The 20,455-nt window shown below is 37.8% G+C and overlaps 2 protein-coding genes across 2 annotated transcripts; both read right to left on the reverse strand.

The window, feature by feature from the left end:
- Positions 1-336: 336 nt before the first annotated feature.
- supv3l1 (SUV3-like helicase) lies at positions 337-8,449 on the reverse strand. The gene is made up of 16 exons (XM_015061085.1): positions 7,912-8,449; positions 7,718-7,795; positions 7,038-7,145; positions 6,845-6,959; positions 5,824-5,992; positions 5,360-5,471; positions 4,981-5,058; positions 4,759-4,850; positions 3,852-4,032; positions 3,257-3,350; positions 2,881-3,000; positions 2,692-2,791; positions 2,518-2,598; positions 1,380-1,556; positions 913-1,061; positions 337-838 (listed from the first exon to the last, which is right to left on the reverse strand). The coding sequence occupies exons 1-16, from the start codon at positions 8,192-8,194 to the stop codon at positions 433-435; spliced, it is 2,343 nt and encodes a 780-aa protein (XP_014916571.1). The 5' UTR covers positions 8,195-8,449; the 3' UTR covers positions 337-432.
- Positions 8,450-9,153: 704 nt separating this feature from the next.
- vps26a (VPS26, retromer complex component A) lies at positions 9,154-18,040 on the reverse strand. Its single transcript, XM_015061083.1, has 9 exons — positions 17,912-18,040; positions 16,890-17,039; positions 15,703-15,778; positions 14,728-14,884; positions 13,737-13,901; positions 13,547-13,653; positions 13,340-13,441; positions 13,119-13,228; positions 9,154-11,465 (listed from the first exon to the last, which is right to left on the reverse strand). The coding sequence occupies exons 1-9, from the start codon at positions 17,912-17,914 to the stop codon at positions 11,349-11,351; spliced, it is 987 nt and encodes a 328-aa protein (XP_014916569.1). The 5' UTR covers positions 17,915-18,040; the 3' UTR covers positions 9,154-11,348.
- Positions 18,041-20,455: the final 2,415 nt, after the last annotated feature.

Raw genomic sequence — 20,455 nt, forward strand, 5'->3', positions numbered from 1 at the left:
AGGAAAAATTTCTTGTTATAAGTCAATCTGCCAATGAAACTAAAACTTTTTCGTCAATATTAAGGAATTATTTACTTAAAACAAGCCTCTATTTCTTGCTGAAAAGTCACTTGTAAGTTAGTTTTATCTTATTTCAAGTGTACTGAGATATTTGCTCTAGAAACTAGACAAAAATACTTGGTTAGATTTCATGTTTTTGCAGTATAGGTCCAAATGATGCAAAGAAACAAAGACATGGAAGGAAAGACGGAAATGAATGAAAAGTAGGACACAAGGATATACAGAAAGTAAGNAAAGNAAGAAGGGAATAAAGAACAAATGAACCTGGGAATGAAGTCTGGTTTCTCAGGTATTTTGGAACTGCCATATTTTCATCTCCATTAGCAGTAATTCATGATTAGCATCCGCTAACTTTTAACAGTTCTGAGTCTTTTATTTCTTGTTCTTTCTTTTTCCTTTGATGCTCTTGTTATTAAGCTCTGCACTGAATAAACTTTGACCCTCGCCTTCCTGCCTCAGGCTCTTGGACCACTCCCTCTGCAGCTGTTTGAGCAGATCCGGAGTCAGCAGTCCATCTTTCACCAGGCGGCTCGCCAGAGATTTCTCCGTTGTCTCTGCCGAGCCCCTCTGACCTCGGCTCCTGCTTCTGCTGCCGGCAGCAGCTGCAGCGTTTTGCTCCGGCGGCTGGCCCTGCGGCTGCAGCGGGTCGCTGAGGTTCGGGTCACTGGCTCGGATCAGACGGGTGATGTTTCGGACGCCCTGCTGGATGATGTTGTCGAGTTCCTGCTGGATTCCTCGGACGGCGGCCGTGTCCGGAAACATATCCATGAAACGGTAGCTACGGAAAACCGGAGGAAGGATTAGATCTGTGAGCGTTCAGACACTAAATCCCGTGCGAAGAAGGCGGATCACCTTAACCAGAGGTACAGATCCAGAACGTCATGCACGGCTTCCAGGTGGACCAGGTCCTTGATGTTTCTGGGTGCAGCCAGGGGCCAGCCGATGTGGCGGCAGACCCAGTTAAATGTCAGAGGCTCGTCTCGACTGAACTGTCGCGCAAACTGCAACGCAAACAAGGTTTGAATGAGAAACGCAAAGCTGTGCAGGCAGAGGAGGTCATCAAAGATGCAGCTTGTTCTTTTCAACAGGAAGTTATTAAGTTATTCTGCTCTGATTGGTAGCAACACAGCAGCAACAGTGCTTTAAATCCCAAAGGTTGAATCAAGACTTTTATTTTGGAGATTTGTCGGGACGATATGGCCATAAACCTTCAGCACTACGACTATAAAAACACTTATTTTACAACCTCCAGTTTAATATTCCTCAATAAACCGTCATGAATCTGATCCATTCCTCCTGAGTGCAGCTTTTCCTCTTACCTTTAGGAAGGAGGTGCAGACAAAAGGCTGCTTTTTATTAATGGGCGCTGTACAGAAGACGTAGCGCGACCTCAGGTTGAGTGGAATATGTTGAATCATGTCAGCCAGAAACTTGAAGTCGTCGATGTTGCAGACGAAATACAGACCGTCCACCTGAGAGAGGCTGACGAATATGTCCTGAAAAACAAGGACACAGAACAAATCGAGGAACTATTTCCTTAGCGTTGATCAGAACTTATAACAGTTTTTTTTAACCAGGTTGAACAATTTTACATGATCAGATTTGGAACAAACATTTTGCTAAATCCCAATTATTTTGCTTTTAATGAAGAAAGATTTGTTATTTGAAAAGTTTATTTCCAGTGCTGCAGAACTTGATAAACTTGTTTAGTTTTGTTTTTAACCAGATCAGGTCAAAAAAATAAAACTTCAAGCTTCTTATCTACATTTGAAAGCAGCTGCTGTTGGCAATATACTGACACCTAGTGGCACAAAGTAGAAATTGCCGCCAATGGGGAAATTATATATATTTTAGCTTCTGAACTTCATATTTTATTGCTTAAATTATAGGTGATTTTATATTCTGAGAAGCAGTAAAAATGTTGGATTTGTGGCTCCTGTTATTTTAACCTGAGCTGTTTTTGTTTTATAGTTTGAAAGTTAAAACTTCCAGCTCCTGTAAAACCTGCGTCTGGTTCTGATGGATCCGGTTAACCCTTCAAGTAAGACGTCTCACTTAAATGTTTTATTGGCTTTTAGCAGAGACAAATGGATCACGCTTCTTAAGATCGATTTATTAAGTCTAAAAACTTTTGGAAACAATGCAGCAAAAAAAAAACAAAACTCTTTTTTTGGGTTAAAATAACATTTATCTGATTTTTATTAAACTAAAAAAAGAGAATTACAGACCAGGTTGTTTTACTTGTTTGTTTGGAGTTTATAGTTTGATGCATTTTACAGAAAAAGGAAAATAAATGTGAATTATTTTAGTATTAGACCAGGTAGAATTGCATCTATTTAGAGAAAACCAAGAGAAACTGCAGCCAATAAAATATTATAATGCTTCTGTGATTAGTTAAACCTCTCAAATATCAAAATGTAAAAGTGAGAGCAGGATTGGGTTCATTGCTTTACTCACTACAAGGTTGGAGAGCGTAGCGTCGGGGAGCTGATAGGCAAACATTTCTATCTGCTCTGCAGTGGGATGGAGACCTGCAGTCTGAGAAAAACAAGGTTTAAAGCATGGACTCACGGTGCGATGCACTCTGACTCTACTGCTGGTGAGACCAGTGAGTGTGTGTGAAATAACCACCTCTACAGGATCAACAGAATGGCTCAGGATTTCCTTCAGCACAGGCAGGTCGTCTCGGTGCATGGTCGTGACCTCTCCCTCTTTAAAAACGGAGGAAAATCTGCAACAGAGAGGACAGTAAGTTCATCCCGACGAAGAGGAGAGCCATTTTCCAGATGTCCAAAATGAGGAAACGGAAGCGAAACGGACCTCCCTGCTCGACCTGCAATCTGCAGCGCCTGCGATGTGCTGATGGTCTCCATCTGCTTCTCTCCTTTCTCATTAATGTTGGGCTTCACCAGGGAGTTGAAGATGATACGTTTTATACTCCTGACAGCATCGAAAGAGGATAAGCAGACAAAACAAAAAGACGTAAGGTGATTTGTTTTCCTTACTTTGACTCAAGCTGTTGATTTCGTCTAAATGTGTGTTTAAATTGCACATAAATACAAATCAACTGTATTTAAATAGATCAGAAACACCTCAGGTGGTATAACTGAGATTCCCTTTGGTTTCCTGCAAGCAATTTTCTGTTTGCATAAAAAATAAAAAATACCTTAATGGTTCAAAACTGCCCCTCACTTACAGGTTGAGGCCCATGCCGATAGCATCCGTAGCAACCAGGATCTTACAGGGGTCGTCAGGGTCATTGAACTTCTTGGCCTGCGACAGTTTAGTGCCTGCAGTTCACAGGAAAGTTCAGACAAATGTAGCATGTAGTAATATAAAGTATTCACAAGGTTTTTAAAGGATTAATTAGCTCAATACGATCTGAAATACACCTTATTTTCACATTCAATTCTTCAATAAAGATGCCAGCATTCAACATAAATTAATGCATGTTTATGTATTTTTAATACATCTTAGATGAAGTATTTTATAAGTTGAAATCACACAAAGCTTCCTGTAATGTTTAATGGCTTACAATCTAAAACAACACTGGTTATCTGTCATATTTTTGTTTTCTACATGCTAGAAAGAAAAAAAGGAGAAAAATGACCAACAAATAGAGTGCCAAAAATGAATGTTATTTGGTAATTTATCTTATATCCACGGACAAATACCTTCGTCCGACACATCACTTTTTAAACATTTAAAACACCAACATGTGAACAAATCAAATATTCAGTTAGATATTCGGTTTATTGACCAGCTTATATATACCTCACTAACACACTCACCTGGAGGTAAACTACCATAAATTACGGCACATTCTTGCCCTCTGGCCTCGATCTGTCGGTTTAAAGAGTAGATGTCGTTTTTACTGAAGCACACGATGCAGTCTCCTGGTCTCAGGTTGTCCAACGTCTCCACAGCGTGATCCAGGACCGAGAACGGAGTCAGGCGTTTGTAGGTGTGGACCTGCGGTGAGACGGGAAGAAGGGTCAGGCGGTGAAACCGACCGACACCGACGGGTTAAAACCAGCGGTATCACAATACAGGTGTTTCATATCAGTTTATTGGCAATGTCGATAATTAATGATTCACTTTTTTTTTGTTTTAAATATCTGACATAGTGTCAAACTAGTGCTGCGACCTTTCTTGTTTTCACTCCACACTGTCGTTTTTTTTATTTTTACGCAGTCATGAGGCGCAGTGGCTGAACTTAAACTGCTTCTGCAGCAGTTACTCAAGCTGTTGCTAGGTAACCAGGGAGGGGGGCGGGCTTGAAAGTTCTTTTTACCCAGCAGGTTGTTGCTAGGTAACCAGAGTGAGTGAGTTGATTCCACCAACCTTTTTTTTTTGCTTTATTTCAAACAAATAATATAGAGGATCTTTAACACAATGACAAATATTACAATACTATGATAAAAATAAAGAATAACCACAGACATTGACAAGGTTGGTGCTGCAAGTTTCAAAGTAAAATGAATAAACTAAAAAACAAAAGTGAAATAAATATATACGTAAATTGGTGAAATAAAACAATGTGTACCTTTTTGTATATATTATTTTCTTAGCTGGCCTTGAGAGGTTCAGCAGTTGATTGGACATTCTACATATTGAATATTCTACCAAATTGATATTGATTACGTGTCTATATATTGTTATTGGTTTATTGTCAGGAAGTTTCCCTTTCAGTCTCACCTCCACCTCCTCTCCGGTGGTGTACATCAGCTCCTGGATGAAGTCCACAGCTGCTGCTTCTCCACACACGTGGATCTCCTCGGCACACAAACCTACACCAAGACAAAATCAAAATACTTTACTCATCCCAAAGGGAACTTAAATAACAGAGGATTACCAGAGACACATCACAGCATGAGAGAGAGAGTAGAAATGTTTAGCTTCTGTTTAAATGTTACAAACCGAGTAGAGCTCTGGTCCACGCCCAGCCTCTGGAGGGATCTCTGATCATCTGGATTTCATCGATTACAGCCACCTCATCTGCAGACAGAAAATAAGACATTATTTAAAGGTTAATCCATAGTTAGAAACAATGTTTACAGATATAATTACAAGGGAAACCAGATACTATAAACTCAATATTAATAATTTAATTTAAAAAAATGTATAAATTACTTTCATTTTATAATTTTTCCTTACTTGTTTAAGGTTAAAAGATAGAAATTAGACAAACTTTTTCCCCCCAGTCATAGAAAATAAATGGAGAACAAAAATCTTAACAGTTTAACAGTAATAATAATCAAACAATAAATCATCACATTCTCCTTCAACACCAACTTACAGGGTGTGTTGACGCTGCACATCTCAATGGTGCATGCCACGTGTCCGGCTGCTCGGCCCTCTGGGTCTACGAAGGTCCGCTCCTCCCCGGTAACCAGGTCACACGGTACACCCTGCAGCACAGACACACGACCCAACACGAACAGCCGTTAATATCAAACGACACCATGACAATATGTAAACGCATATAAAGGAAGCTGAAATATTCTTTGGAGACACTTTAGTTAAGGCGACTTGTGAAGCTTCCTTCAACAAGTTAAGATCGAATAAAACAAGTCAGCAGGCAAAACCTAGAAACTGGGTTGCTAGGTAACAGGGTTGGGCTCGGCTGGGGTTGCTAGGTAACATGCAAAACATTACTGCTTGATCTAGGCAGCTAAGATGTGTTGAATCATTCTTCTGCTACGTAATTTTTTCGTAACAACGGTTCTTCAACTGCGATGGGAAAATTAAAAATGGACGCACAGCGGCGTTGCTCTTCTCAAAGATTTCGTGGGCGAGAAGTTTCAGGGGACCGCAGTAGACCCCAGACTTAGCCGCCAGGTAGCGCTGGATGGCATGGTAGGTTTTCCCGCTGTTAGTGGGTCCAGAGTGAAAGATCACCTTCCTCTGGATGGCTCGGGCCTCAGGGTACCTGGTGGGTGTAAACACAAAACATTCAGCTCTTTAACTAGTGTAACTTTTACAGGGATCTAATGCAGTGCATCATTTTGAAGTGGAAAGAAAATAATACATGGTTTCCAAAATGTGCTGCATTTGTTGCATGCATTTTCATTCAGCCACCCTTTTTTTCAGAACAGTCTTTTACAGCTTACAGCTGCAAGTCTGTGGAATATATTTCCACAAGTTTTTCACATCTATAGACTGACAGATATATTCTTTAGAAAATACCTCAAACTAAGTTAGCCTGGATGAAGAAGATCTGAGGATTTGAAATTTTCAGGCCTTGACAAAAATCCTCACTTGGATTTAGGTCTAGATCAGGGGTGTGCAACTTTTGAAATCCAAAGAGTCATTTTTGACTCTAAGTCCAGCAAAATAAAACCTGCTTAGAGGCGCAGTTGTTACATTACCTTTTAAAAATCAACATGTTTCAATAACTATCTATTGTAAGAAATCTGTGGTCATTTAAAAAAAGCAGCAGATTGTTTCTATTTTTCAGTTTTAAGATAATGGAAATAAAAAAATTGCAAAAACACAACAAATACATTTCCTTCTGTCAGATGTTGATATTTGTGGAAATGTGTGTAAAAAACAAATAGCCGACTAGAAAAAATACTTTACGTGCCATTCTGTGGGAAAAATTAAATGTGATTATTCCATGAAAAACTAAAAAGCAGCTAAAATTTGCATCATAGCCATTTAGAGACATTGTGGAAGAAGAGCCACAGGTTGCAGACCCCTGCTCTATGATTTGTTTAGGCCGATGTTTAGCTGATTATTATTTAACCACTGATTTATGTGGAACGATAAGTGAAATGTTTACCAGTTTGGTGGGACTCTGAGGTCGGATATCTTTCTCAGGTCATCCATGCAGTCCAGCATGGGGAAGATTTGTTTAGCATGACGCATGAAGTACGGGTAGATGTCATCGATATGACCTGGGGAGAAAAAGAAGACACTGTGTAATAAATGTGAACCTTATTCTAATGAATCAGTAGAAACCTGAAGTGGCGCACCTGCGTTGCAGCAGATGTCACTGAGGATGATGTGCAGATCGGCAGGGAGGGACGTCATCTCCAGAACGTACTTCCTGAAGCTGACGAAGGCTTGGTGGAACAGACGAGCTGTTTGTTTGGAGAAAAATTACTTAATCACAAAAGGTGAATGAAGTTGCATGAATATCAGCACGAAGTGCAGTGCAAAGATATTCACACATCCAGAAAATGTTCATATTTATTGATACTTTATTACTCTTTGTGCAGCTGAAACACTTAACTTCTTACATGGGGATTAATGAATACATCTTACTTTGACACAATATAAACATATAATTCATTGTGGAATTTTATACAGGAGTTAAATCTAAAGTATGGCGTAACTGTGACCCTTAAATAAACTCCAGTTCAACCATTTGTCTTTAGAAGCCACCTAATTGGTAAATAGAGTCCACTTGTGTGTTAATTAATCTAAATATACATGCAGCTACTTAGTGAGGACCTCATAGCTTTGTTGAGAACATTAGTAAACAAACACCATGAAGATCAGGAACACAGCAGACGGGTCAGTGAGAAAGTTATGGAGAGGCTTAAAGCAGGATTAGGTTATGAAAAATTCCAGGTTAAATGGTTGAACGTTTTTTCAAAGACCTGCATGTAAATCCTTAGAGGATCACATCAGTCAGAGTTTGTATTCTCACCATCCAGGCCGTGGTCTGCTGCCAACTTCTGCATCTCTTTTCTTTTGTAAAACTTGTTCAAGACTTTCAGCAGCTCATCTGAAAATCGCAGGAATAAGAGCAGATGTTAATACCAGTTAAATAAAGTTATCTCCGTTGTCAATCAACATTCGCTCAGAATATCCCTCCAAAACAAAGAAGAAACTGTGGATCACTTTTGTCCAGCGGTTGCGTCAGTTCTGCTCCCACGGTCCCATCAGCCGGGTCGTCTGTCTTCAGCGAGACGGGGACAAACAACGAGGTGTCCGGAGCCTTGGGGGGGACGCTTTTAGAGGAAACATTTCTGCAGCAAACCGCGGAACCAGGCAGAGGATGCTGGAGCAACAACCTAGAACCAGAAATCACCCTGCAGCCGCCTGCGGTGGTGTGAGCAGTCCGGGTGTTGAAGTGGCGTTGAAGCCGAGAAAACACAAAGTACACGGTGCGATTCGCTGACATTACTGCGGGCGGATATGTAACCTAGCCCCGGTAGGTTCTCTGGACCTTTCTAGAAGTTATTACCGCTCCATACTGTTAAACTGCGCGAAATATTTAGCTCACACAACAAACCACAGTAGAGGACGGTCAACATATTTCTGGTATTACCAGCGTGGTACAGGACCGCTCTGCCGACAGATATGCCTGTATAAAAATTTTGAACGAAATTTATTTATTTCATATTTTCGAAAACAATATTTTAGAAGTCTATTTTAACGTAATATTCTAATATTACGTAATTATATTTTATTTAAAAATACGCCAGTTAGTAGGCATTTTACAAATACACAAATGAGGCATATATAAAGACACCCTTGACGCTGATCTCGAAGATCGCTTATCAAGCTAAGAAGCTGGTCTCGATAGATATTTATGAGTTACATTTATTTTCCCTTTGGGACAATTTTTTTTTGTTGAATTGGAAAATTGTTTTAGTTTAAATGCAGTTATTCACACATAAAAAATTATATATATATATATATATATATATATATATATATATATATATATATAGCTTAAGTGTTAAGATAAAAATTATCTAATAACATAAATTTGAATTGTGGTACTTTTGGCTCTAGAAGTAATTTGTTTCAGTTTCTTGAACCTGAAAAATGGCGATTGATCAACTAAAGGATAACGAATTTCTTAAATTCTACATGAGTTATGTACCTTTTTTTTTTTTTTTTTTCAAAACGTTCATGCATCTTTTTAGTCTTACGGAAGAAAAAATACCTTCAAAAGGTTGTAAAATTATAATTTCAGGCAGTTTCAAATTATGACTGGCTTCTTGACATCAAAAAAGAAACGGGCCATATACAGAAAAAAGTTTTTGTATTAAAATTAGTTGAATCATTTCCAAATTTTTAGACTGCAAAAACAAAAAAAAACAAAAAACAAAAAGACAAAAACAAAGTTTTTCAAACTAAGTTCAGTATAAATCTGCTTTATTCATGATTTTAGCTTTATATATTTGAGTTTGGTGTATAGAATATATACACACACATTATCCCATACACACAGCCACGCAATGACATGAGTAGACAGACATGCAGAAAACCGAGGCAGAGACTGTTGGCTTTGAAGTGTTTTTGACCGTAAAGAAAACCCAACAAATTCTGATCAAAAAGAAAAAAATAATTTTTTTCAATAAATTACACCGTTTCCACACAAGATAGATGCAGATTACATGATCAAAACTAGAATATAAGGACAGTGAAAACCTGAACTGTAGAGTTGTCTGTTCAATCTAATTGAAAAAGAATGCAACACCAAACATAAGAAGCAAAAAATAAATAAACATATAAAGCCGACTTAAAATGTGTAGTGAAAAAGAAAAACAGACTCAGAAAATCTGAGGTGAAGTTGTTCCTTGAGTGATGATAACTTTCATGAAACATGCCCCTTCAACACAAAGTACAGCACTGAAGAGCAAAGTGCAAACTGTCCACAGATCAGAGCTGGAGGCAGAAATCACATGGGACTGGTTACAGTGTCATTAAAGCAAGACCTAAACCACAGGTCTGAGCATCACAGTGGAACATTGTTGCATTTACAGTGTGTGGAAAGCACATCCCTTCCTGCGGTTACAACAGAAGCCATAAACCGTTTATTACGATATTATTCTGGATATATCGAACCAGCGGGCTCAAAAAGCTTTAACCCCTGAAGACTAACAAGATCAGTAAATATACAGGCTGATCCTTCTGGCTAGCAGCTATGCAGCAACAACAGAGTCGTGTTTTCCAGGTAAAAGTGGAAGGATGCACTACTTCAACTTCGACCTGTGAGCTGTTGAAATGAGAAGGAAAATGTTTCACACTGAGGGACTGGTCAGCTGACAGAAAAAATGTGAATGCAAAGGACAAATGTCACATTGTGATCACTGAATGCCTTCATTCTAATTAAATAGGAATTGACAGAATTTCAGCAACGAAATTAAAACCTTATCATCCACCAAACACAGCCTGAAATGCTTTTTCATTTTTAACAATATGAGCAAACCAGTCCCACCGTAGCAAATATACAGTATTTCAGTCAAAAACAGAACTGAGAAGGATCGAAGACGACGTTGTGCGAAGACGTTGACATGTCATGACCTTTAAATTCATTTACACAAGTTCCTGCTGTAGCCTGACAGACACTTTAGCGACATATGAATCGATCTTGGCAAGAGTAAAATGCTTTCTCTTCGATATCTGTAGTGCTTTGTGACAGTCAAGCAAAAAACCTGCAGATTGTTTGACCTAAATAAATCAGCTTAAGCTAATTCATGTTAAAAAGAAATCAAGCTCTGAATGGCAACCACAGTCACATTGAGGTGGAGTTATGCTTTTCTGTAAGTGAGAACTATAGTGTGGGTTTTATGTCGTCGTGGACACTTATTGCACTCGACTCCCCAATTAAAGCAGAACTTCTGTAAACCGCTGTAACATCTTTGTAGTGATGAACCCGCTCCACTATGACATCATTGACTCTCCAGCTCAGTGAACGGCAGCTCACAGTCAGGTAGCGTACATAAATACGGAGCGTAACTGTCGCCTCCTCCGGTCTTTGAAGCCTTTCGTTCTCCGAGCAGCTCATGCAGACTCTACGAAGCGTTACTTTTATGTAAAGTGTGCAGAAACGTGTGAGAGAAAGTCCAGAAGCTCTTGATTCAGAAGAAGTGCTGCAGTGGCCTGCAGCCAGCTTCTCCTCCTCTTTCTTTTTGCATTCAGCAGACTGAGACTGTATGGCTTCATGTATGTGTGCTTGCTTGGTGTATTTATAGTCCAGAGGAGCCAGAATTAACTCGGCCGTCTTTTCTAATAGGGCTGCTCTTCACGTTAGCTTTAACATTCGACAGCAGACTTGTGTTGTTGCATTTGTGTGCATCTGATTGTGTGTTTTTCAGCTCTAGTTGAGAGTGCGATGGTGGCAGCTCACATCCCAAGCTGTGAAGTGGTGAGCAGGGTTTGTGGGGGGGAAAGGGAAGTCTGAGGATTACTAATGTGTGTTTGTGTTGACAGACATTTCTCAGTCCATGGAGAGAGCAGCGTCAGCCCTCACACCTCTGGCTGTTCTGCAGGAAGGAGCTGTGATGCGTTTGCGTGAGTTTTCAGTTTTTCTCGGGTGACCTTCACATCTCCGGCTGCTCTGCGGAAACCGGCTGGCTTCTGGGCTCGGGCGACTCGTAGCGCTGGTGGAAGTTTCTTTTCCTCAGCTTCTCTGGAGCTTTTCGCCACAAAACAATCTCCTACACACAAAAGTGGAGGACGGAGTTAATGGTGCACAGTTCCACCAAACAGAATCAGGTTTAAAAATGTAATTTAAAAAGTGAAAAAAGCAAAAATACTGCAGCTGAAAAGTCAAAAGAAACACTTATAAACAGTGTTCAAGCTGCTGCTGCACCTGCAGTGCCGCTCTAAGAAACAACAGATCTCAAGGTTAGCTGGGTTTACAGCTAAAATCAATTGATTCTGAGGAATTTGTATGTTTGTTGTAAAAGTTTCATGATTTTTATTTGCATACTAAGTAAAAAATCTGCAGTCATGTTCATAGACAACACTTATGACAAAACTGTTTAAATTTCCAATTGAATAATTTTTGTAATTAGAGACAAACTGATGATCATTTTTTTAGATTAAACCCTAAAAGTTTAGTTAACAAAACAAAACTTAAAACTGAGAAGCAGAAGACAATGACAAGCTGCACAAAAATCTGAGAATATGTGACTCATCTGCTAATTTAACTTCCTTTCCATCTGCTTTGTATGTAGAAAACTATCTGTAGAAAGACTTAAAGTATGTAACTGTATAAATGTCTTATAACGTTTTGACAGCTACGTTAGGTTGATAAACCCTAACCTGTAAAGCAAAGATTGATTATGTGGAGAGATGAGAGACTTGTATGGCCCTCTAACATAAAATATCCAGGTGACACATTAAGTCAGAGGAAAGGGAGAGCTGATGTGAGAACGCTGGTAATCGTTACAATATCTACCACCAGAATTTTATTGCTACAACAGTTTTTGTCACGTAAATAAAAGTCAGCCTGGTCTCACAAAAGAGAACTTTTAAATCCGTCCACAAGTTTCTGGCTAGTTATGCCTCCCAGCTGTTGCTCTCCTGACTTCCTCTTCATCACTGGATTAAATAACCACATAAATCATCACTTTATGAACTCAAATTGAAGCAGGAGGATTTTCTATCCCTGCTTTTATCTTGAACAGACATTGTGTGATGCATTCATGCTGGAGTTCAGTGATCCCAACATCAACTTTGTTCGCAGCTCCCTTAAGCTAATTAAAAGAAAACACATTTCTCCCACTTTGGACATGGAAATTAGTATAACTATAACTAACAAGCCTGAATACAATTCAAAAGAAGTAAAAATATATATAAAAAAAAAATATGATAAATGATCTTTAACAGCTGAAATAAAATCTCCTCAAACTTTATCTCCAATGATGTTAATGTTGCAGTTTGTTGACATGAACTCATGAACTATTGTGTATCCAATTATAATGTGCTTGTTTTACACAGAAATCAGTGTTTTCTGAGTAATTATGACGTACTGAATCATCACATGATAAAAAAATAAAAGGCAAATGATTGTCACAAACTGAAAATGTGTTGAGACCAGAATTAACACAATATCCTGTGCAAAATGGCGCAGTTCGAAAAGTAAAACATTAGGAAATTTCTCCAAAACTGATGTAAAACTGAGGAGTGTCGTTCGTTCTGTTTGAAATCTGAACCATTAATCTATTAAATAAAGTATGAAAACGGCATTTCTTCTGTAGCAGTAGCTAGGCCAAAAACCTTAAATTTATGTCCAAATATTTAAAGTCAGCCTTTGGTCTTTGCTTGTTTCTGAGTATTAGAAATGATATGTCCATGTGAATTACCTGCTGTTTAAAGTATCTCCTGTCCTCCTCATCCACCAGCACCAGATTGAGAAAGTAGCGAACAGAGAACTTCTTATTGACGTCCCTCATGGTGGGCGTCAAGTCATATCCTGGCGAAAGCAGAGCCAGCGATAAGCTAACACCACCAGGACGGTGATTTTTAGTTGCAGCAAAGCTTTCGATGCAGATCATCACACGCTTTGGAAGAAGCCAGGACCTACCTGCCAGGAAGAGTCTGATCGGGATTGATTCTCCTTTAACTGGAGCGCCGTCCATGATCTCATACTTTGCAACCGTTTCCGTCTCGGTTGTCGTGCTTGGACCTGAAAGAGACAAAAACAAACTAATTAATTAAGTTTTGGTATTAATTGTTGTGCTTCGATGGAGTTTATTTTATTTTTTTAAGTGCTGCTGTTCTGGATTCATACCTATGCCTGTTATCTCCTTCTTGATGAGCTGCAGCTCCATGTGCTGGATTTTAATCCTGACCAGGAGGAAGTAAATCTTCCCAACGATCACGTCCTTGAGGTGGTATCTAGCAGAAAGAAATATCCTCACACTCACTGGAAAATGAAGATGTTTCATTAGAAAGTTGAAACATTACGCCATCTTTCTTACTTGGATTTGTTGTATTCAAACTCGATGTGAAGACAGTCCTCGATGCCGACCTCCATCTTGATGGAGTTGTTTACGTCTGGGTAAGTGGCCAGCTGGTGAACAATTAACTCGTATTCTTTTATTAAGTCAGACAGACGGCGGACTATTGTCACCCGGAGGAAATATCTGTGACAAAAACACAACAAAAAGTTAAACCTCAACATCCTAAATCTTTACTAAACGAGGTTAAAGTAAATTCATGAATGTAGAAGCAGGTATAACACTCAACTATAATATGTATACAGAGTTTAAGGTCTTAATTGGTTGTATCCTCTGTCCATTGCAACATGTTTTGTATTTGTAGTAACAATCAAAGTGGTGATAAAAAAATATTTAGAGATTCCTCACACTGCTTTTTTTGGGTCATTCCTACAAGCTGAGCCCTAAGAAAATTTTTTGTAAGTAAAATTTACACATTATCAATTTGGTTACTTCAGCAAAACAGCTTAATTCATCAACACAATAAATGCATTCAATCATATTTTCAAAAATAGAAATGATCCCAAACATTTATCCAGTTTTGGGGGGTTGCAAAAATCAGTAAGATTCTTATTTTTAAGATAAATCACAATTCTCATCATTGCTTCTCAGTGATGAAAAAACCAAATAAGAGGCAGATGCATTTATAATGATGCAAATTATCTCTGCTTCCCATAAGGAAATATTTTCACAACTCTATAATTCAGTCCTAGTAACTATTTCAGATCTGTTGAGCCAGAAGGAAAAACACACAGAGCTATACTTTCAGATCCCAGGATAAATCACACCAGTATTTACTGGTCCTTTGCTGCCCTTCAGCAGGGCAACACACCCAGACAACCTTGAACAATGTTCCTACAAACTGTCTGCACCCAGCAGGTTGAGCCTGGGTAGTTTTATATTCGAATACCTTTAAAGTAAAAAAATGCACATAAAGATGTGAGCTGCAGCCCAGCAGGTGTTGCTGGCATACCTTAGCCTGACGTTTGCTCCGGTGTAGGACTCGTAAGGCTTCTCCACCTGCATGAACTCAAAGTCGTAGCTTCTGTTCTGGGTCAGCTCTCCAGGCAAGGCCAGCTCTTTCACCAAGTCCACAAACTCATGGGTGTTGCTCTTATCAGAGAACAGCTCTGAGACAACGGAGAACGGATGATTGGTGATTGATTATTGCTTGTAGATGATGTGTTTATATTTTAACTTCATTAGTTTTAATTCTCCGCTGGAGGGAAGAATAAAACTGGTCAGAGAGAATCACCTCTAACAACCATGTCAAACGTGGCTTTTTTTTTTATTAAGTTTTCCAAATGTTTTGTATATATTTACAACTTAAATTAAGCAATCTTATATATTCTCTGGTTGAAATTAGCGAGACGTATGCTGTTATTTTGACTGCAGTTAGCTTCTGCACACCTTAATTGTTTGCTTACTGAAAATATTTTCCAACCTCCTGCTGCAAACCTATCTGTTGCACTACTGTGAATATGTCGATATAGATCACATGTGTAATGCTTCAGCTGTCTGATAAACACACAAAACAGACAGGAAACGTGTGCAACCTGAGCCAATACAACTAGGAGCACACCATCATGACACAATTCCTCCTGCCAACATGGAGAAAATATGGCTTAATTTAAAACAAAGCTGAAAAAGGATGCGCCGAGTACAACTATGATGTTCAGCATAATGAAAAAAAAAACTTAAATTAGCATTACATCAATATTTAGTACTCAGACTGAGTGTAATCTACTCTGACTGTTCGTCTAGAGGGTGAGGAGGATTTAACAGGATGGCACATGACGACCACATGCCTTCATAAACCTTTTGTCCACATGACGACATGCGAACCAACAGAAACGCAGGTCAAGAATGAAGTCTAAACCTTACATCTCATCCAGAACACAGTAAACCAGCAACAATGTGAATTATAAATCAGGCCCAGCCGGCTCACCTATCTGTCCGACAAACTCAATGCGGATCCCCTGATGCTCCAGCCGCTTCCCTCCCTGCTTCACATTTAGATTCACCTGCAGAGGGAAAATTAATTGTGTCAACGTTTATTAATAGCTTCATGTCGACAGTGTTGGGTCCCATATTCCTATTTCAGAAGTGTTGGACACACCAAAGAGAAAAAATGTCCTTTATTTTATTATGCGCTGATTGTTTAGCATTAAGTTAGCAACTTAAAATCACAACAATTCAACAAATCATTGTCTGAAGTGATCCATTTATTTTTTCTCTCCTAAAAACGTAAAGAATCACTGATAAAGATTAAACATTAGACATGACAGAACACAAGCACAGATCATAAAAATGAAATAAATTATATACAAGAAAGAAAAAAAAAAATCAAGCAACTAAAATATTTACTTACTCTGGTTATAAGCACTGAGTTAAAACTGGCCCAATAAACAAAGTAAGGCATTTGTATCACAATTTAAAACTTTAAATACCTTAAATCGAATATGTGTTTGGAAGGACAGTTTACTGCTGATTAAAAACAGCCACACCCCTTATTTTTAAAATCATCATTTAAATATTGTAGTTTATGAATAATTCTGCACATAACATTAGTCTATTTAAGGTTGGACACGACATGATATTTTTGACCAACAGGTCCAAATAAAGTAAATCCTAAATAAAACAGTTGAATTTCAGGCTTGGTTATGACACTTGTTGTAAATATGTGCAATGTAAATAAACTGAATGTAAAAGATCAAACCCAAATACTTTTGACCCTGTTTAAACATCAGGAGGCGTTACGTAGACACCTTTAACCTTTGACCATGTAACTACATTTCCATGTTGTTTTTACAGTGAGATTCGAATATTTTCTGTCTCATATCAATCACCGGTTTTTGCTTTTTGGGTTTTGCATTGCATTTTTCACCTTCACTATTGTATCTCTGCAGTTTTATGTATTAATTTCATTTGATTTAATGACTTATAATAGGGATCATAACTACTAAATTTTTGCATTTTTAATTCTTGGGAAAAAAAACATAACTCCAGTCAAAACAAACTCATGCAACAAGGGTTACAAAAAATGGCAACAAAATGATTATTTTTCACAAGTATGAAGTGATAATACATAAATACAAAATGTGGATGAATTTTGCTCAAAAGAACCATGTTTACCTTTCCAGACACAGACTCTCCATCATAGAATAGGTAGTGTTTCTCCACTTTTCCATCTTCTGTCTTTAACTCGGCTGTTTTTCTGTTCTCTGCGTCATTCAGCACCACGTCTATCTCACATACCGGCCCAAACAATCCTCCCAGGAAACTCTGGAAACAAAGAAAGCACATTACATCCGAGAAGTGCCACAGATATTGTGCTAATACCAAAATTGTGGATAAACAGTATTTTTAATTACAGTTTTTGGCTTCCTAAATGCATATTGTGCCTTTTTCAGCATTTGTAAAGCTTACACTTACAGTAGGAGGATTTGTTTGCACACTATATTACTGTGGGACGTGGGAATAATAAGTTTCTGTGCTTTAAAGTCAAATTCCCCAAACTGCTAAACCAGACTGAAGGATAATAGCAGTCTTTGATATTGCCACAACAACCCCAATCATCACCAGCTGCATTGACACATGCTGCAGCATGCAGGAGCTAAAGATGTTGAAGAATGAGCTCAGTCATCAGGACGTCAGTCAGCTGCACAGGAGGAATCAATGAGGTGAACAGAAAAACTTTACAGTGCAGCCACTGAGAACTCACAACACAAGCAGATTTCTTCATGATCGACAGAGATTATTGATTTATTGTAAGGAATTTAAAAGGCTGCTGCAGTTGTTCAGTGCATGTGACATTTCAACTTCACATTCCAGAGAGCTAACCAGGGCACATTACCAAAACTCACTTACTGCACCTACACACAAATTAAACACGTATTAATAAAGCCACTAAACATTAATAGTTGAGAGGACCGTTTTAAAAAGCTACTGAGTAGTTAGGAAGCTGAAACATGTCAGAAAAACGGCTTAATACTGATGCTAATTAGCCCAACCCTGAAAGATTATCCCTGACCGACTTTAATTTCTGCTGTCCAGTTCACTTTACAGGCCCATGCGGTGTTAAGGTGTTTTTAATATTTATTTAAAAGTAAAATAACTTCAATGTATTGTCAGCCATGTCTTGGTTTTATACTCACCATCTCGCCGTCTTGCCAGTTGAAGCTAACTGCTAGCCTCCCTCCGTTTAGCCTGACGGTCTGCAAGGGGAGGGGGTCGGGGGAGGGGGCGGTTGGCGTAGTAACAGGTTTCCCGTCACGTGACCTGCGTCATGTGAGTGTGGGCGGAGTCAGTGGAAGCCGGTGTTATGCCCCAAACATCTCGGATAACGTTGTACAAGTAAGAGTAGCACGACTTCGACATGTTTTAAATTTAAAGTTAAATGGAAATTTAGGTATTTTAAGGACGAGAATTTACAATAATTTATATAAATAACACAAAATAACAAAATCGGTCAAAATAATTTTTTCTCAAATCAGTTTCTTTCAATAAAAAAATGTATGAAACTTTAACAAGACTTACCATACACGTCTGTCTGGTCATTTTTTGGTTAAAACGTTAGTTTTTTTTCATTCAGTGAAGTTTTTCACATTGGGTAGAGTATCTAGAAATTTTACTCAAGTAAGACCAGCAATACTTCATAATAGAATGAGTCAAGTAAAAGTTAAAAATACTCATAAAAGTAAATGTTTAAAAAAATACTCAGGTGCAGGAACTCCACAAGAAAAAAAGTTTAATTTCCAAGCCAACATTTTATTAATGGAAGAGCTGAAACTGAGAAACTTGCCAAATTATAGTAAATTATATATTAATAGGAACCCTGTGTGGATTTCAGGAAACACCACCTCATCTGTAAATGACAAATGGTATATTAAACTTTTTATAGTTTAATCCCAAATCCTAAAATAATCTTTCACATTGTTAACCACTAATACTAACGTGCAAGGTGCACGTCAATAAAATCTACAAATTATCCATCTGAACAATAATAAAGTTTCAAAAACCAGAAAGTTCCCACAAACATTTTCAATCTGCTAATCAATATGTTTGATCAGCTGTGTCAAATCTAACTTTAAAGCACTGAAGAAATTATACATATCATAATTTAAAGCACCTTCTTATAAAAAAAGACATTACACAGTTTTAAGCAGATTTTATTGAATTGCTTATTGATTGAAATATTTCAAATGCACATTAAGCAATGTGAAATAAATGGAAACAATATACAGATTATTGCTGAGATATAGGCATATTCAAATGTATAATTTTCAAGCACGTTCACATCGTAAACCCTTTTAATTTTCTCTTAGGGGTTTGTGTCCACAGGGTTTGTTCTCTGGATATTTTGAAATGCCCTCCTGATTAGGGTGAAAAAATGAAATAAATAAGTTTTCTCTGTGGCCTGTTATTCCAAAGACGGCCTGAAAATGTGCAATGGAGTGAAGAAAGTATCATGTTATTGCACTAGCGTTATCATGATTTAAATGCAGGTTTTATTTACATTACAAAGTACGGTAAATTCTTTCGTTTTTCACAAAAATGCAAAAATACTGACGAAGCACAGCTTAGACTTTATTAAATTTACACTGACTGGCAGACTATATTGGCTTCTTTTTATTAAAAAAAAAACAGGAGCCATTTTTTAGCAAAGAAAATAAATTCTCATGATAATAAAAATAATCTTTTCCTCAAATAATCCATTTGGCCTCTGCGAGTTCCGCTTCTTTCCAGCAGGTGGCGATCCTTTGTTACTTTTTCTACCTAGCTGAGGAGTTACAATGGCTGACTTTCCTGTTCGTCTATATTTTCAGCAGGCTGTCTTCTTCCAGGTCCTGCTCTGTCGGCTTCGCCTCTCCAACCGGAAAACTGCCGGGGAACAACCTCTTCATGCCCCGCACGTTTCCAACTACAAATACAAGAAGATAAACACATCAGAGGCGGCAGAGTAACCAAAACATGTACTCAAAAAGGAAAGTAGCACTACTTCAACGTAGTTTTACTCAAGTAAAAGTAAAAAGTATCCATCCGAGAAATTACTCTAGTAAGAGTAAAAATGTATTTGAGTAACAGATCAAATGATCAATTATTTAATATTTAAAAATTACATAATCAGACAGATAAAAGTAGAAATTTCAGTATTTTAAAGAGCCAATAATTTTGGATCGTAACAGAAAATAACAAAATCAGGCAGAATATTTTTTTCCAGATCAGCTTTTTTCAAAACTTGTGAAACTCTAAAAACGACAGCTGTGTGTCTGGTGAATTTTTGGATAAAACACGTTTGTTTCACATTCAGTGGGTGGAAAATCCAGACATTTTACTCAAGTATGAGTAAAAATACTTCATAATAAAGTTAATCAAGTAAAAATAACAAGTACAGAGTAGTAAAAATATTTGGAAAAGTAAATTTTTTTCCAAAATTTACTCAAGTACATGTAATTTAATAGTTACTACCCAAATCTGAAGTGAGAAAAACTGTAAACAACATAATTAGGAATGTCACAATAATCAATAAATCACATAATAAATTAAAACTAATTCAATAATTACTATTAAATTATTATTATTATTATTATTATTATTATTATTATTAAAAGAGAGAAATGGTGAATCTCTCCATGTCTACCACAAACTGGTTGACTGAAAACTTCAGAAGGGCAGTTTTGTTCACAGAGACTTAATTC

The sequence above is a fragment of the Poecilia latipinna genome, unplaced genomic scaffold, assembly GCF_001443285.1.
Source record: "Poecilia latipinna isolate Pla-1442-1.1 unplaced genomic scaffold, P_latipinna-1.0 Scaffold1776, whole genome shotgun sequence".
Taxonomy (NCBI): domain Eukaryota; kingdom Metazoa; phylum Chordata; class Actinopteri; order Cyprinodontiformes; family Poeciliidae; genus Poecilia; species Poecilia latipinna.

Excerpts from the sequence above, each read along its gene's own strand:
- supv3l1 (XM_015061085.1), bottom strand. The coding sequence starts at position 8,194 with ATGTCAGCGAATCGCACCGTGTACTTTGTGTTTTCTCGGCTTCAACGC. Across the intron at positions 3,351-3,851 it reads TTATGGTAGTTTACCTCCAG|GCACTAAACTGTCGCAGGCC; the intron begins GTGAGTGTGTTA and ends TGTGAACTGCAG. Across the intron at positions 1,062-1,379 it reads TCTGCACCTCCTTCCTAAAG|TTTGCGCGACAGTTCAGTCG; the intron begins GTAAGAGGAAAA and ends TTTGCGTTGCAG.
- vps26a (XM_015061083.1), bottom strand. Across the intron at positions 13,654-13,736 it reads TTTGAATACAACAAATCCAA|ATACCACCTCAAGGACGTGA; the intron begins GTAAGAAAGATG and ends TCTTTCTGCTAG. Across the intron at positions 13,442-13,546 it reads GAAGGAGATAACAGGCATAG|GTCCAAGCACGACAACCGAG; the intron begins GTATGAATCCAG and ends TGTCTCTTTCAG.